This window comes from Diabrotica virgifera, chromosome 3, assembly GCF_917563875.1.
Source record: "Diabrotica virgifera virgifera chromosome 3, PGI_DIABVI_V3a".
Taxonomy (NCBI): domain Eukaryota; kingdom Metazoa; phylum Arthropoda; class Insecta; order Coleoptera; family Chrysomelidae; genus Diabrotica; species Diabrotica virgifera.
In genome coordinates, this window is record NC_065445.1 from 179094293 (window position 1) to 179113315 (window position 19023).

General features: G+C 33.3%; 1 protein-coding gene across 2 annotated transcripts in view; it reads left to right on the forward strand.

The window, feature by feature from the left end:
* Positions 1-15521: 15521 nt before the first annotated feature.
* Positions 15522-19023, forward strand: part of LOC126882240 (zinc finger protein 235-like) — a 98036-nt gene continuing 94534 nt past the window's right edge. For both annotated transcript variants that reach the window (XM_050647063.1, XM_050647062.1), the window contains exon 1: positions 15522-16244. In XM_050647063.1, the coding sequence (XP_050503020.1) occupies positions 15995-16244 (250 nt within the window). In that variant the 5' untranslated portion in view covers positions 15522-15994. The remainder of the gene's footprint in view (positions 16245-19023) is intronic.

The window sequence follows — 19023 nt, forward strand, 5'->3', positions numbered from 1 at the left end:
CCCTGTCGCAGTCCTTGTTTGACCTCAAAGCTTTCTGTTATAGTATTGTTTATCTTGACTTTATCATACTGATATATCATACTGATAATGTTTAAAAACACTAATAATATTGATATAAAATGTTAATCAATTTTATTTATTGTTATAAGAATCAAAGGTAAATATGATTAGGCGAATGAAGCCTTAGGTTTCGCAGTCAATATCCCAACCACGCACACATGTTGCAATCTGTTTCAATACGGTTTATAGTACAAAATATACATTTAATATCAAAATAGTGGGATATATTTTTTTAGTTGAGGACACTTGGTCACATTGCATTGTTTCAGGATAAGGTGAAATATCTTCAATAAATGGAAAAAAGCATGTATGTCATATATTATAATACTTTCTATACTCTTAATATGTAGTCTCGTATAAATTTGTAGTGACATGATTTTAAGTATAAGAACAAGAAGCTTGCAACAATTTTCAGAGAAAATAGAAAACTAAAACTATTTTAAAATGATTATTCGAAATAAAACATATGCAAATATTCACTGTATTTGCCATCTAGTGGAATAACTGTAAAATTAAGTCAGTAAAAAAGGTACATTAAGGGCCGGTTGTTCGAACGCTAATCATAGAGGTATATATTAACATAGAGGGAGCCTACCTTCCGCGCTTCCTGACGACAAGATCTCAGGGGACTGGTTTGCTGCATCTCCTTCTAACACATTGTATCGAGAATCTATAATGACATTCAGTGTGAATATAGGCATGGAAGAGGAGGACAACTGTAGCAGCTTTACTATGCGTAAGAGTGAAACAGCACTAATCCAAATAAAAAAGATGGTGTCGTCACTTCGCTCTGAATGACACTCTCTCTATGCTAATATTTAACTCTATGACGCTAATCAACAATGATCATTAATAAATATTTAATTACTGTCACCAAAACTGTCAATGTCAACTTTGTTTGGGTTGCTGAAAACATAATTAATTACAATTATGAGATTTATTATTAATTATGTTAATAATTATTGTTATATTAATTGATTATAGTCTCAGAATTGTAATTAATTCTGTTTTAACAATTGACATTGACAGTAATTAATTATTTGATAATGATCATTGTTGATTAGCGTTCGAACAACCGGCCCTAAGTTTAATTAAATTAAGTAAATCATCTTGTATACTAAAATTAAGGTTCTAAAATTTTCATTTCAAAATGAAAATCGACAGGGGCAACAGTACCTATACTAAAATACACTCTGTATAGATAATTATGTCAATGTTAATAATACTGGATAGAGAATTGAATATCCTTTCAAATGAGCTAGCACACGCCCCTCTTCCCTATTTAAAAATAAGGGGTGGGGGAAATGGAAGGGAGGGGGTTGACAAATGACAGATATGTATGTACCGTAAAAACTGTGTTCCCCTTAGATCAAAAGTCGGGCTTTTATATTTATATGTTAAGTTCAATATAAATTTCACATAACTGAACTATCACTGTGTCCTCCATTTTGATTATTATTGTTCTCAACTAACGCTATTTTCAAAATTCTTGCTTTCCTATCCATCTTTAACGTAAATTATTAAAAAATATAAAACTATTTCTTTATTAACGCTAGTCTCCGATAAGGCTACCGTGATTTAATGCTGAGGTACTAAAATGTTATAAAATTAACAAACAGTACGAGCAAGAACAAAGAGTCCACATCTTCTTATAACTACAAGTGACTGAAACATCGAAACAATAATAATTCTTACTGTGTTATACAGAAAAAGGCAGTAGAAACGATTAATCTCATATTTATCGACAACACTGTATGGTCCTCACTTGATGAGCTGTAAGGAAATATACACGTAAAGTTGTCCTCACTTTGTGCGCATAACGAAAAAGTATATACAGTCTCACTTTAATAGCTGCGTATAATGGCCTCACTTGGGTGGCAATATACTTGAACAATACGGGGCACATATACGTATTTTTTTTGTGTATACTCGTCATTTTTTAATTGCTATTTACTTGTCAAGGTCACTATGAAGAGTTGAAACGATTATGTCTACGTTTTCTACCGGTCCTCACTAAGTGCGCGTAATGTCAGGACCTCACTTTGATATCTGTGCATAAATATATATATATATATATATATATATATATATATATATATATATATATATATATATATATATATATATATATATATATAAAGTATCAGGATGTTTTTAATTTTTTTTATATTTCGCCAGATTTTTTTCTGTTAAATAGAGGTCCGTTATATCGAGGTTTTACTGTGCTGTACTTAATGATAAGAATATTATTTACCTTATTTTTTATTAAATGTGTCTTAAAAAAATCTGTTAAATCCGAAAAAATCGGTAATGGGTTCGGTCCCAATTATTTCGGAGTGCCGGGACTCCACTGTACTAACTCTGGCAAAAAAGTTATTCCTCTTTACACTACTTCTAAATATGAAAGGACTTCATACATACTTAATGAAAAACTTATTTTGTTACTAACCTTTTTCAGTTTCTTGGTTTTCTTCAAAGGGATTAAGTTCATTTTCATGTTGTTCTATTTCAGTTTTTATGGGATATTTTTTTAAGTCAAAAGAATCATATGTCTCCTGGGTACTTTGCCTATTGGATTCCTCCTGAATTTCGCATTTAAAGCCATCCAGAAGAGCACCATCCAGGTCATTATACTCTATTTCTACTTTACACGTTTCCTCGTTAATTTCTTGTTTTACTTCCATTTGATTACACTTGATGTTATTATGTATTCCAATTCCAATTAAAATTGTACAGCTAAAATTTTGACTCAGTTTTCAAGTACAAGTACAACAAAAACAAAACCACGCCAGTGTTGCCAGGTAGAACAGAATGAAAATCCCCATATGGCGGTAAAAAAGTCGCTACATTGTCGCTACCTATCATTGCCGAAAAAAAGCCAATTGCGGGGGGGTGGGTGGGGGTGTTCATTTCAAATATACATCGATGTTTTTTGCGATGCATCAAGCGGAAAGCTTGCATCGATGTTTTTCGATACATCGATGTTTTCGATGCATCGATAAAACATCAAATGCGCATGCGCGTGTCAATGATCATATGACACGCGCATGCGCAGCCGCCATGTTGAATCAAAAAGGGTTTGAATTGGAAAAGAGCGCAAAACAAATACTGTCAGATTACAAGTCAAATATGGTAATCAGTAACGCCACGCTCTTAAATAAATGAGATTTAAATATCAAATAAATCAATTCATGGTCATATAATATAATTGGACTTTTCGAAAAATACAATAATTGCTTTTCGTAGTGTATTATATTTTTTTAAAATAAATATGATATATTTTATTTTGTGCTCCAGAAAGTCGCTACAAAATGGCTTTTTTTTGTAAATCACCGCTACGTCGCAAAGCACATAAAAAGTCGCTATTTTCGCGATAAGTCGCTACCAATGGCAACACTGAACCACGCAGACCAACGCACAACGCAGGCACAGTATATACCTAGGTTTATAACAATTCGTATAGTCACTTGCCATGAAGTACGTGATAAAAAAATGTTCCATTTTTCCCACTGCGCATCGAGACCTTGCAGCCGGACGCAAGCGCATAACAGCGTGTGTTATACTGCTCAACATTATTTTTGATACACTGCTCGAAAATAAATAGGACAAATTTAATTTGAAATAGATTTTTCGAAATAAGGAATACTTTTCTACAATTAACGTTTACGAAGCTCTTGACAATTTATCGATAGTTTCCTAAATAATAATTATTTTTGTTCTGAAGAATAAATGTATCAGCTTTAATGGATTTATTGAGATTATTTACCTACTATTTTCAACTAAATAATTATTTCTACATAAACAAAATTTTGGTCTAACGATGGGCTCTACTTTATCTTCATTGGTCTTCTTCTTCTAGTGCCTACTCCACTAATGAAGGTTGGCTATAACCACTGCAAATTAGTTTCTTCATTTTAACGAATATATTTATGGATTTCTAAAGAAATATTGTTTTCACTCAATTTTGAAAAAAATGTGAAAGCGTTGAAACGTCCGTAAACACAACTCCTGTCATTATACCAGGTAGAATGACAAATGAGGTGTCGAATGAAAGCTTTATAATCCAAGGATGGTACTAAAGGTGAGATATTTGGCATAGGACTTCCAGTTTTAAAAATGCAATCGGAAATACGGTTTTAAATTCTCGGGGATAGTACAAGCGATATATTATTCGACGCGCCATAGCAAGAGGAGAATAAATATATATTTTTGGTTTCATGACTGTCTGTCCGCAAATGTAACTCTTCCATTATTAATACAGATTGAATGACAATGAAGTGTCGAATGAAAGCTTATAATTTTCTTCTTCTTCTTCCTTCTTGTAGGTAGGCTTTAAAGACTGTTTCTTCTTCAATATTAACCTCCTAAATTGTTTAAATTATCGCACCATCTTTTTCTTAATCTGCAAATACTTCTTCATCCATTTGGTGACTTTTACGTGCTATTCGTACTATCCTATCCTCTCCCATTCTACTAATGTGTTATTCGATCCACTCCAGTTTCCGTTTTGTCACCCATCCATTTATGTCTTCTACATTGCATGATCTTCTTATGTTTTCGCATCTCTGTCTATCCAACAGACTTTTCCCTGATATTCGTCGAAATATTTTCATCTCGGTTGTTTCTAGTAGTCGTCTCGTTTTAGATGTGCCAGGTCTTGTCTCCGCCGTGTATGTCAATATAGGTCTAATTGCTGCCTTATAGATTCTTGCTTTTGTGTCTTGTCTTAGGTGTTCGTTCTTCCAGATTGTGCCATATTAAGTGATCCCACCGCTTTACTTGCTTTTAAGCTTTGTTGTCGTACTTCATCTTCAACATCTCCGTAACTGGGTATATCTATTCGCAGATATCTAAACCTTGCTTCCTGCTTTAATATTTTCCCATCAATTTCGATTTTACCTCGTAGTGGGTATTTAGATGTCATACATGTGTTTTTTTCTGCTGATATTATCATATTGTATTTCTTGGCTGTTGTATTGAAGATGTGTGTTAATCTTTGGAGATTGTCTTCTGTCTCGGCGATTAATGCGGCGTCGTTTGCATAACCATAACCTAATATTTAGAGTTGTTTGTTCCCCATTCTGTAACCATGACCTTTACATACTGCTTCTATTATTTCATCCATTATTAGATACATTAAAGAGCAATGGGCTTAACGGGTCACCTTGTCTGACTCGGCTTTGTACTGGTATACACTGTGTTAGTTTTCCATTTATCTTTGCCTGTATTCGATTATGGAAATAGATGTTTTCGATGGTTCGTATAATATTGATTGGCATGGCTCTTCTATACAGTAAGTGTAAGACGTCTTCGACTTGGATGCGATCGAAAGCCTTTGTCAGGTCTATTAAACATAGATATGCTGGCTGGTTTATTGTATTCGATGGCCTTTTCTGTGATTTGTCTTAGTACAATATTGGCGTCTACGCTACAAACGCATTCAATATCCTAAGGAAAATGTGGTCTTCACGTCAGATGACAATAAACCGAAAGACTATTCAACAGCAACGTGAAGACTGTGTTACTATATGGAGCAGAAACTTGGAAAGTGTCAAGAAAATGTATTGGGCAGATGCAGGTATTCATAAATAAATGCCTAAGGAAGACTCTTAACATTTACTGACCAAACCGTATATCAAACCAAGAAGTATGGACAAGAACTCACCAGAAACCTATGTATATCTAAGATAATAATATATGCAAACGGAAATGGAGTTGGATGGGGCACACACGCAAGGAGACCTGACAAAGACATAGCGAGACAAGCCCTAGAATAGACACCACATGGAAAGAGAAGACCAGGTAGACCCGTAGAAACGTGGAAAAGAAGTGTTGAAAAAGAAATTAATGCTATAGGGCTTTTCATCGATTGTCATTTACTTCGAGCTGCTGTCATATATTGTAAAATCTGTGTATAATACTAATATACACAAATTATACGACATATGACAGAAGCTCGAAACAAATGATTGTGAATGAAAAGCCCTATTGGGAAAACCTGGACAGAAATAAAGATCAGTGCAAAGGATAGGACAGAATGGAGGCAGACAGTTGACGCCCTATGCTCCGCATGGAGTGAAGAGGAATAAGTAATTAAGTAAGTACTGGCGTCTACGCAGGATCTTCCGAATCTGAATCCTTGTGAGAAATCTAAAAAACGAAGTACTGATGTCTTGTCAAAAGAGCTAATGAGGAAACTAATAAGAGGACTTTTCTATAGAGGAAAAAATAATAATACATTCGAGTTATAAATTATATTTTGAGAATTTCAATTTTACAATACCAATTTTATTTTTTACAGATATATTCCCTACAAGCATTTCAAATTCATCCTTAAAATAAAGTTTAATAGGTACATAAAATGAACTCATAAATTTCACAGAATTCACAGAATCGTAAATATACAGTGATGAGCACGCTAATAACCGGCAAAATAACGCAAAAGATGGAAAACATATTAACTTGTGAGATAAAAAGAGATGAAACTGGTAGAAGTGGAAATTATCGTGATAAATGAATAAATTAACATAACGTTGGATAAGAGTTTTAACCTGCTAACTCCATTTTTCACTTTGAGTGATATTGGGCTAGTTTCTGGGTCTGTGTACTTTCATACACCACCCCACAAACCCACCGACACCAATGTAGTTTAGAAATAGCTATCTCTAAACTACAGTGGAACCAGCGGCTTGTGGGACATGGTATGAAGGTACACAGACCTAGAAACTACCCCAATATCACTCACAGTGAAAAATGGAGTTAGCAGGTTAACACTATTAGCCGACGATAACTTTACATAGTTTCCCACCTTTAGATGACTGTGACAGGAGTATTTTATAAAATTCTCCTGTCACAGTGACAGGTCTCATACTCATCTGATAAGTCTAAAGGTGGGAAACTATGTAGTGTAATGTTAATTTATATGTTTATATCGATAATTTCTGTAACAGTTTCATCTCTTTTTACTTCAGAATGCATCCCATGTTTCCCATCTTTGGCGTTATATCCCATATTTTGCCAGTTATTAGCATGCTCATCACTGCATATTGGACTTTTTACACATAGTATCTTAGAATCCCTTGGAAGTAAATAATAAATCGTGTAACTAGTTTTATTTTCATCAATAAATTCATGAAAGTATGACTGATGTTGAAAATTCATTTGACATACTGGCAAATAATTGTAATTTTTTCAGAGGAGATGTCCCTAGAAAGAATAATACATGCTTTATATTAAAATATATTAAAATCATATTGATTAGCAGAATAAATAGAATTTTTAGGTTTAATTCTTCTCATTCACATAATTTAATACCAGATAATGTCGCCCTACTTCCATATGCTAATGACCTAGTTTTTTTATATAACAGCCTAAACCCCATTTTGGACTCTCACATTAATCAATATTATCAGATATTCATGAATAGTGTCACCACAATCTTCTGTAACAACATACTATGCTTTCATAGATCTGGTCGTTATCACAATATAATCCCATATATACCAAAAATTCATGCTTGAGTGCGAAATTGGAAAGCCAAGCAAAGGATAGGAAAGAGTGGAAGCTGATTCTGGAACAGGCCAAGACCCACCATGGACTGTAGAGCCAATGTTGATACCTAAAAATGAACTTAAATATTTAGTGGTATTTTAATCCCGCAATCTTAACTAGAATAAGCATATTGAAAATATAATTGGAAAAGCTATTAAAGGCATGGATGTGCTGCCTAGTAAGACCCATATAGATTTTTGAAGCATCTTTATGAAACCAGCACGTAAACAATTATAGATTTAAAAATTAGACTCACTATGGATAGGGTAGCAAGATGATACAACGAATGCAGAGGTAACCGTCTATATTTGTTATCAATGGTTTCTAGGAACATGGTTTTTCAAAACAGATGTCAATGGTTTTTAGAGTTTAGATAAAGACAGTTATGTACCAAATTCATGACCAAAATTTACACTTTCTCAGAATCATCCAACAATTAATTTGAACCATATACTCATACCTCCAATTATACGTCATAGATTCCCTTGAGGCACTTTGCCACTGGTTGTAACTTCTCAATAGATGTGCCTACAGAATTACAAAATTATCATTCCAGTTTAAGAAAGAACACACCTTCAACTGGAATGTTTAATCTCAAGATGTATTTCGTTTATTTTATTTTGCATTGTTTTTCAACCCGCTTTTCAGTATTTTTGCAAAGGCCTGCTCTTCAAGATGTAAAGTGCATATTTAAAAGTTAATGTAACAATATTGAGGACTGTTCATAGAATAGAAAGTTTATCACATTGAACAATTTCTTTTCATTCTGCAAACCTAAAACGGCAGCACGTCAAAAATGATGTCAATGATATTAAGGCTATGGGTACATAATTCGCAAATATTTTACGTGTATCCCTACTTTTTCTGTCTTTACACAGCAAATTACGTGTAGTAAAATTCACACTGGTATGGATATGTAAACATTACTAGAATGTCATTCTACTTGAAAATGTCATAATTAATTTAAAAAGATGGCTTTTGAATGTTCTTGGATAACTGTTATTTTTATAATTGCAAATTATTAATTCAGTTAATAAATGTGATAATTTTTTCACTAACTATGTTTTCAGTGATTGTAATAATTTATTTGTACAACAAAAACTAATAATCAATCGAGAAAAGAGGAAAAGTGTTAAAGTGATTTTTTAATAATATATTGTTATTATGGAACGCTTACAATTTTGAACATCTCAACAAAAAAATACTTGGATCACAGGATATATCTGATGTATTATCTGCTTGGATCTTCCACAAATAATACACAATAAATAACTTTTTATTAAGTTCACGTCTTTAATCAATTATTTATCAAATACACTATATATCAATAATATTTAATCAATTTCTCAAAATATTCCCGATGCAATGTCAAATATTTAAAATTGTCACTGATTGTCAGTGTGTGACTGACAATATATGCTGACAATATTATATTCGGCTGAGTGCGTTGTAAGACAAAGCCAGATTTGGAAAATATTACCACGGCATTGTGTTCATTTTTTTCGAATCCTGAAAAAACCAATAAATATTTTTGAAAAATTTAAATGCAGAATGAAAGACTAAATTATTACCGAGGGCCGAAAGTCCCTTAGAATAAATAAAAAGTTTATTTTGAATGAGATATTTGAAATTAAAAATCACACTAAATTTTTCCTTAGTTTTTCACCCCTGTAACTTATTAAAATAAACATTATAGAAGTTCTCAGGGACTTTCGGCCCTCGCTAATTACGCAATCTTTCATTCTGCATTTAAATTTTTCAAAAATACTTATTAGTTTTCTCAGGATTCGAAAAAAATGAATCCCCATTTGAATAGCATTGCAGCCGAAAATACGTACCGATCCTCTTAAATAGAATTTACGTTCTTACCGATTTTCGTCCATGGGCAATAAGAAGAAATTCAAATTTTTATGGTGCCTGGAATTTTTCCAAATAAATAAACACACATTGTGCCTTTGGGTTGAATTCATCTGTCATAATCCCAATTCAAAATCACCAAACTGCTTAGAAAACTGGAGAAATACCACAGTAATGCATATTAAATTCGAAGTAAACCAACTTAACAATTGCAAAATATAAGAAAACAATAATAAATAACAGTTCATTGTAAATAACAACTGAAATTTATAAGGTTATGTTTTTGGAGTAAACATACATAAATAAATAAACCAGATCTACTCACTGTTGCCAATAGAGCTTTTCATCGCTTGTCATTTGTTTCGAGCTTCTGTCATATGTTGTATAATCTGTGTATAATATTAATATACACGGATTATACGAATTATGACAGAAAGCTCGAAACAAATGACTGTGAATGAAAAGCCCTATTATTTAGATAGTTACTAGTGATTAATAGGGCTTTTCATTCACAGTCATTTGTTTCGAACTTCTGTCATTTGTCCTATAATCCGTGTATATTAATATTATTCACAGATTATACAACATATGACAGAAGCTGGAAACAAATGACAATCGATGAAAAGCCCTATTGGACCGCGTTATGTAAGGTTTGTTCCAACATGAACTTTTGGACGGTCCAGAAACCGTCACGAAACTACTTGTACCGTTTGTTGTGCGCATGTTCGTAATTGTATCGCCCAGTTATCGTCCCATGACGGTAATCATATATTTGTCATTTTTGTTGGTGACAGCTTGTGTGCTTTTAGTCGATCAAAGGCTCAAAAACTTTAAAGAATTAAATCCTAGTGCGCAAGTCAGTCCAACCAGCACATTATGCATTTGCCCGATTACTGAAATGATCATCACGAAACCGTCACCGAAAGATCACAATTCTTGTTGGAACAGTGGGAAGGACGATCCGATGACGATCATATTTTTGTTGGAACGGATTTTGTTTACTGCGCAGAAGCGTTACCGTTTCGTGACGGTTCTCGGTCGTGTTGGAACAAACCTGTAATAACGGATTAACCGCCAAAAGTCAAAAATCGAGATAATAGTGCCATCTTGCAGCTAGGATGCAAATCTATGAATAAAAATATGTTTTTTGTAAAAAATGTAAAAAAAAAGCTGTTTTTAAACGCTGTGTCTAGGTACACGCTAACGTGTACGCAAATAAAAAAGTTAGGTACACGCTTAAACGTCATCAAGTCAGTGACGTCACTATTTAGCGTGCACTCTGACTGGGTTTTTTGGTACACGCTAATTTGAGCCGCGTGTATGCTGTGGTAAGTATCTTTAAGTATCGCGAGTGTCAGAGTGTACTTAGAATTTGTCTAATTGTTTAACACTTTAATATTGATTAGTAAAGAGTTTTCTTACTTTTATTTGTTTAGTGTTTTTTTAATGAACTATGGAATGTGGACAATTATTTAGTTCTTTTAATGAGTTTAACAACATTCTAAAACAGTATGTAAAAATAAGACAAAAATTCGTTATTAAGGGTAGCAGAAGTATTAAGATAAATTATACAAGGCGATTGATGAATGTGATAAAGCTCGCAGTAGCTCCGCTATATAGTAATAGATAGCAATAAAAGTTGGTAACAAAAATTGTAGCAAACTTTGAGCTTCATATTACAAAATTTGTTAGAATATTACAGGGCGCGTTCGATAGAATAGTGGCAGACCAAACTTATGTTTTTTAAATTGAACAACCTATATTTTATTTTATGTTCGAAATCTTCTTAACTACCCCATCCCAAAAATTTAAAGTTTATTATGTTATATAGGGCATTTACAAAGTTATAACCAATTTTCTATGAAAATCGTAACAAGTTCAACTCCCTGTATAAATAAAAATAAACACTGGTTTATTGGTTTATAAACTGGTATGTATAATTAACTTACGTATAAAAATTATTTCAACAGTGTTTTGTACATGTCGTGTCAACTAAATATTTATTTTGCCTGCCTGAATATATACTTTTATATACACATTGATTTATTATTACTAAGTTTGAAACATCTGAATAGTTCTGCTTCCCTTCCCCTAATATTAATAACAAATATTTTTCTATCAAACAAACACTAAACATATCAAAATAGCGTGTACCAAAATATACAGTCACTGCGCACGCTAAATAATGATGTCACTGGCTTGATGAAGTTTAATTCGCGTGTACCTAACTTTTTTATTTGCGTACACGTTAGCGTGTACCTAGACACAGCGGTTTTTAAATGCCTGTATTAAGCGACATTTTTTATTTTATTAAAAAAAATCTCACACTAGGATTTGTAATATCGAACTAAACGCCAATAATGGTACATAATCCATTATCATAAACAAAAATCCGCATCTTTGTAAGTGTAATAACGAATCAAGCGCCACGAATAGTAGGTTAATTCTTTATTACAAAACATAACATATTTACTAACGTTTAAGATATCGAATTAAAAGACATCCTTTGTCAGGAAACATCAGATTAAGCGCCAAATATGTCTCTTATCCGGTATTCGGATCTTAACTCATGCATATCTTAAAAAATCATTAACGAATTAAGCGACATTTGATCGAATAACTTTTAAAATATAAATTATTTTTAAAAAATTTTAAACACATGTAATAGCTATTTGTATAACAAGGGAGGAAAGTGCTACTTTTCCTCCCGAGAATGAAGTTTACTGCCCGACGCGTAGCGGAGGGCAGTAATCATTCAAGGGAGGAAAAGGCACTTTACTCCCATGTTATACATATGGTTTTTCCACCTTCCTCAACTAACAAGTCATTTTTTCATTTTTACTTAATTTATTTATGTAACTAACCAACAAAATTTATTAGAACTAAAACTAACAAGTACGTACAATATAACTGTCAACTGTCAAATATAAGTCAAATTAATAATGTAAACATTGTTAAATCAAAATAAAAATTTACTGTTTTTTACCATTCTGCAAAATACAGAGTGTTTTATAAATAAACGTTAAAATGTATAGAAACTTACGTAATAGAAAATAGATATTGTACAGGGCGTCAATAAGTTACATTTCATGAACGAAATACCATGACGTCACTTTTACTTTTCCTCCCTAGGGAGGAAAAATATTTTCCTCCCTAGGGAGGAAAAGTACAACTTTGCTCCCTACAATCAGGTCCGGAAAAGTATACTTTCGGTAGAGGTAGGTGGAAAAAGTCTATTTACATTTGCATTAATGTATTAAATATGAAACATGTCAGTACTATATTTTAGAAATAATACCAAAAACAAATTTAAAATCTTTAAACCGATTTATCTCAAAACTACATTTTGGCGTTTAATCCGCTATTACATAATGCGGTCCAATTGTTTGAATACATTCAATCAATAATTAGAAAATATTATTTTTCAAATTTTATACAAGTGTGTACGTAAAGGATTTTACCATTTATGAATTTAATTTTCAACTTTTTGAAAAAAATCGATAATCATAATTATTTTATTATAATTTTGGAATATTCTTTATCGGAATATTTTAAATCTAGCAACAGCACGAATTTTCCTCCTAGTCTACTGCGCAGTCTGCTAGGAGTTCTGCAAGCGCAGGAACCGCATAAAAACTAGAGTGAACTAACTGATTCGTATAAGCAAAAAACTGTGACGCAGGCAGACGCAACTTGTTTTTATTTCTCTTCTCTATTATCTCTATTCTCTTCTCTATGAATGGTACAAGACTTGGATCTACAGACCGAGTTGGTCTCGTAAATTCCACGGCTTCGCGCAATCGTACTTGAGACACTGTGTCAGGTGTTTGTTTGGATTCTGTTTGAAAATTTTCCTAGATATTTATCTTAATATATGTTATAGAACCATGCCCCGGAATCTCATATGGAAAAATTGGGGAATTTCCCCACCACTTCCACACCGCTCAGCTAAATAAAGAGAAACGACAGCCTTTCTCGCTCACGAAGACTTTAACCAATCATCATCATTCTCTTTGCCTTATCCCTATGCGGGGTCGGCTTCCCTATATGCATTTCTCCACACAATTCTGTCTTGGGTCATATCAATGTTAATCCCCTTTACCAACATGTCCTGCCTTATCGCCTCCCCCCAGGTCTTCTTTGGTCTTCCTCTCCTACTCCTTCCAGGAATCTGCACTTCAGCTATTCTTCGTATTGGGTGATTAACGTCTCGACGTTGAACATGACCGAACCATCTTAACCTATGCTCTCTCATTTTGGCATCAATTGGTGCCACACCTAGACTTCCCCTAATATACTCATTTCTAATTTTATCCTTCTTTGTCACTCCACTCATCCATCTAAGCATTCTCATTTCCGCCACATGCATTCGTTGTTCCTCTTTCTTTTTCACTGCCCAACATTCAGTCCCGTACATCATAGCCGGTCTTATGGCTGTTTTATAGAATTTTCCCTTCAGCTTCATTGGAATTTTTCTGTCACACAACACACCACTCGCTTCTTTCCACTTCATCCATCCAGCCCTAATTCTACTGCATGCATCTCCATCTATTTCTCCATTACTCTGTAATACCGATCCTAGGTACTTAAAACTATTGCTTTTCACAATCATTTCACCATCCAAAGATACCATTTTATTTGTAGTAGCTCCATCTTTAAATGAACATTCCAAATACTCTGTTTTTGTCCTACTAAGTTTTAAACCTTTTTCCTCCAGAGCTTGTCTCCACTGTTCCAGTTTTTGTTCTAAGTCTCTTTCACTATTTCCTACTAACACGACATCATCAGCATACATTAAGCACCATGGAATGTTACCCTGTAGTTTCGCTGTTATCTGGTCCAAAACTAATGAGAATAAATACGGACTAAGCACAGAGCCTTGGTGCAATCCTACTTTCACATGAAATTTATCAGTCTCTCCCACACCTGTCCTAACACTAGTCGTTACTCCCTCATACATATCCCTCACAATCTTTACATATTCACCAGGGACTCCTTTCTTATTGAGTGCCCACCACAGAATCTCTCGAGGAACTCTATCATATGCTTTCTCAAGATCAATGAATACCATATGAGCGTTTGTTTCTTTACTCCTGTATTTTTCCATCAACTGCCTTATAATGAAAATTGCATCTGTTGTTGATCTACCCTGCATAAAGCCAAATTGATTCTCGGATATTTCGGTCTCTTCACGTATCCGTCTGTCAATTACTCTTTCCCATATTTTCATGGTGTGGCTAAGCAGTTTTATAGCCCTGTAGTTTGTACATTGTTGTATATCTCCCTTGTTTTTGTAAACAGGTACCAGTATACTGCTTCTCCATTCGTCTGGCATTTGTCCGACTTCCATAATTCTATTAAATAGACCTGCTAGCCACCTTGTTCCTGTCTCTCCCAATGCTCTCCATACTTCCCCAGGAATATCATCTGGTCCTACCGCTTTTCCTTTCTTTATTTTTTGAAGCGCTTGAGCCACTTCCTCGTTGGTTATTTTGGTGACCATTGCTGCTACTGTCTCCGTTGACTCTACAGGCTGTCTGTCAAATTCTTCATTTAATAAGCTGTCAAGACTTTAATCAATCATTTATGTTAAAACACCATACCTGAATGTCACAAATAAAATAATCAAACGAGGCTTAACTCAACGATGTCAATTCTTCAAAAGTAATGACAGTTAGAGTTAGTGCAAATACAAATAATTTTCTATTAGTTTACAGTTTTTATTGTATTAAGTATCTGTAACGATTTATTCTTAGTAATTTCAATTTCAGTTGGTTCCTTATCCTTCGTTTATAAAGTGTAGTGTGTAGTTTTGTTTTAGTTGCGAAAGAACTTTGGTGTTGTGTTAATAAAAAAAATAAACATGGTTTATTATTGTTGTGTACAAATCATAGAAAAGTTAGAAAATGCATAGGTAAATAGTAATTAGTTTATAACTGTTTTATCTGAAACAACGAATAAATACATGTACCTATATTTAGAAAAAAATTGTCTAACTTTTTTATATCCCTTTTCCTTACTAAATTTGACAGCAAAATAACATATTTTGCAACTTGAGAATTCCGAATAATTTATGAGTATTACTTAGATATTATTTAAATAAAATACTTTAACAAGCTTAGTAAGTTTTGGTATTTTATTTTAATAATATAGGTGAGATTATTTCTTGTAAAATAACAAGATATTTTAATTAGTAACGAAATTGCCCGCAAGAGGCGCTAAACGGATAAAATTAATGCTTGTCCATTTGAATTTCCCGCCAAATGGTGATTAGTTAACACATCGCTCGCAAATGGCGTAAGGAACCAAATTTTTACAGTGAGTTGCCTATCTATCTGGTAATACTATATATTATTTATCTATGTATGGAACACTCTGAAGTCTGAAGCACTGAATGAAGTGTCTTTGTTTACTTTTACTTTACTGATTAACTTTTAGTTACCAAAAGACTGTTCTAAAGTTTTTAAAAATTTATTTATAGTATTATATTTGTGTAATCATAAAACTGAAATAATTAACAAATAAAATGGAAACAACACAAGAACCCAGTGAGGTTAGTGCGAATATTTGTAAAATAGAAACAGAAACACATAATGAAAACTATGATGGTACTTTTGATGTCTTCAAAATTGAAATTAAGGAAGAACCTAAGACTGAAAGTGCATACAACGATTTTGATTCTTTAGACTCAAAAAATATATTCCTAAAAACTGAAGTAGAACAAGATGAACATAGATTTACACCATTTGAAGAAAAGCAAACAACAAATGAAGAAAGTAAGTAAATAATAATAATTATTACAATAGCCTGATTGCCTGATAACAATTTAATTATGTGTTGGGGAAGTTCATTATTAGCTTAGGGGTTGGGGTTGGAGCCAGGCCCGGATCTACAAATTTTGGGCCCTCATGAGCGGTTCTAGGCATTTTCGGGGGATCTGGGGATATTGCCCTTAGGGTAGAATACCCCCGGAGAACGGGAGTCGGCCCGGTCCCTCTCCGGGGCCCTCCACTGGAAAATTAAAAAAAAAATAAGTTTAAAATGGAGTTTTAAGGCACTTTACAATGTCATAAACAGTTAAAAATTATAATTACTTTTACTTACTTTCTTTCAGACAGCTCTGGATATCCCCATATATCTCTCCCTGAGTAGTGATGTTGATTATAGTTACTTTCGAGTATTCGTTACAAATCATTACTTTTGTATAAAGTAATCATTTACAGTATTCGTTACTTTGATTACTATGATTACTTTTGTATTTGAGTACCGGTAATCATATCGAAAATCGTATTTCACAGTAGGTAGGTATTTTGTATAAAGTAATCATTCACAGTATTTGTTACTTTGATTACTATGATTAATACACTTTTGTATTTGAGTATCGGTAATCATATCGAGAATCATATTTCTCAGTAGGTAGGTATTTTGTGTAAAGTAATCATTCACAGTATTCGTTACTTTGATTACTATGATTAATACTTTTGTATTTGAGTACCGGTAATCATATCGAGAATCGTATTTCTCAGTAGGTAGATATTTTGTATAGGTATTCCGCTATAACAACAACCTTCACCAATCTGTTTAAGGGATAAAAATGATCTGATTACTATGATTACTTTTGTTACTTTTTTATTTGAGTACCTGTAATCATATCGAGAATCATACTTCTCCGTAGGTAGGTATTTTGTAAGGTATTCTGATATAACAACGACCTTCACCGATCTGTTTAAGGGATAAAAATGATTTGATTACTATGATAACTTTTTTTACTTTTTAATTTTGTATTTGAGTACCAGTAATCATATCGAGAATCGTATTTTTCAGTAGGTAGGTCTGTATAGGTATTCCGATATAACAACGACCTTCACCAATCTGTTTAAGAGATAAAAATGATTTGATTACTACAATTACTTTTGTATTTGAGTACCGGAATCAAAGTAGATACAATAGTCGTTACGCGCTCTGATATACGATTGGTACAAAGTAACGAAATAATCAAAGTATTCAAAGTAGATACAATAGTCGTTACTCGCTCTAGTACGATTGGTATAAAGTAACAAAGTAATCAGAGTAATCAAAGTAGATACAATAGTCGTTACTCGCACTGATACGACTGGTACGAAGTAAAGAAGTAATCAGAGTAATCAAAGTAATGATTTGCTCTCTGTGTAGTAATTGTTATTTTCGGTATTCGTAAGTAACGAGTACTTTGTAATGAATAGTTACTTTTTCAACATCACTATCCCTAAGGAGCACGTAAAGGGATATTCCAGGTTGGAAGAGGGGGTGGTTTTAGTGGGTAGGCGGCTGGTCCTGGGGGGCATGCAGGACGCATGGGGGCGTACTGTGGTTGGTGCGCCATAGCGTGTTCTCTCCTGTCCTAGTCCAACAGTACTAGGGACTCCCTCCCTAGTCTGTTAAGAGCGTTCCACCTCAGTCTAAAAAAAGGTAGAATACCCCCAGAAGAACGGGAGTCGGCCTGCGCCTGCTCCCTCTCCCCCTGGAAAATTAAAAAAAGTTAAGTTTAAAATGGAGTTTTAAGGCACTTTACAATTTCATAAACAGTTAAAAATTATAATGTTCATAGTCTATTTTTGTATTAAGAGGATGGGTACGTATTTTTGGCTGCAATGCTATTCAAATGGGGATTCATTTTTTTCGAATCCTGAGAAAACTAATAAATATTTTTGAAAAATTTAAACGCAGAATGAAAGATTACGTTATTAGTGAGGGCCGAAAGTCCCTGAGAACTTCTATAATGTTTATTTTAATAAGTTACAGAAGTGAAAAACTAAGAGAACATTTGGTGTGATTTTTAATTTCAAATATCTCATTCAAAATAAACTTTTTATTTATTCTAAGGGACTTTCGGCCCTCGGTAATAATTTAGTCTTTTCTGCATTTAAATTTTTTAAAAGTATTAATTAGTTTTTCAGGATTCGAAAAAAATGGAAACCTGTCCATGGTAATATTTTCCAAATCTATCTTTGTCTTACAACGCACTCAGTCGAATAGAATATTTGTCAGCATATTGTCAGTCAGACATTGACAATCAGTGACAATTTTAAATATTTGACATGGCATCGGGAATATTTTGAGTTGTTGATTAAATAATATTGATATACGCTGTGAGGTCGTACGTAGAGGGGATATTTACAAATTCGCGAGCGCCAGTAGTGGCAAGTCTGTAAACGTTTACCGGAAATTTGACATAAATGTCAAAGTGATTAATTTAAAATTAAAATTAAAAACATTAATTATAAAAAATATTAGTTGGTCAAAGCTGTGGTATATAGGGTGTCCCAAAAAGATTGGTCATAAATTATACCACACATTCTGGGGTCAAAAATAGTTCGATTGAACCTAACTTACCTTAGTACAAATGTGCTCACAAAAAAAGTTACAGCCCTTTGAAGCTACAAAATGAAAATCGATTGTTTTCAATATATCGAAAACTATTAGAGATTTTTTATTGAAAATGGACATGTATCATTCTTATGGCAGGAACATCTTAAAACAAAATTATAGTTAAATTTGTCCACCCCATAAAAAATT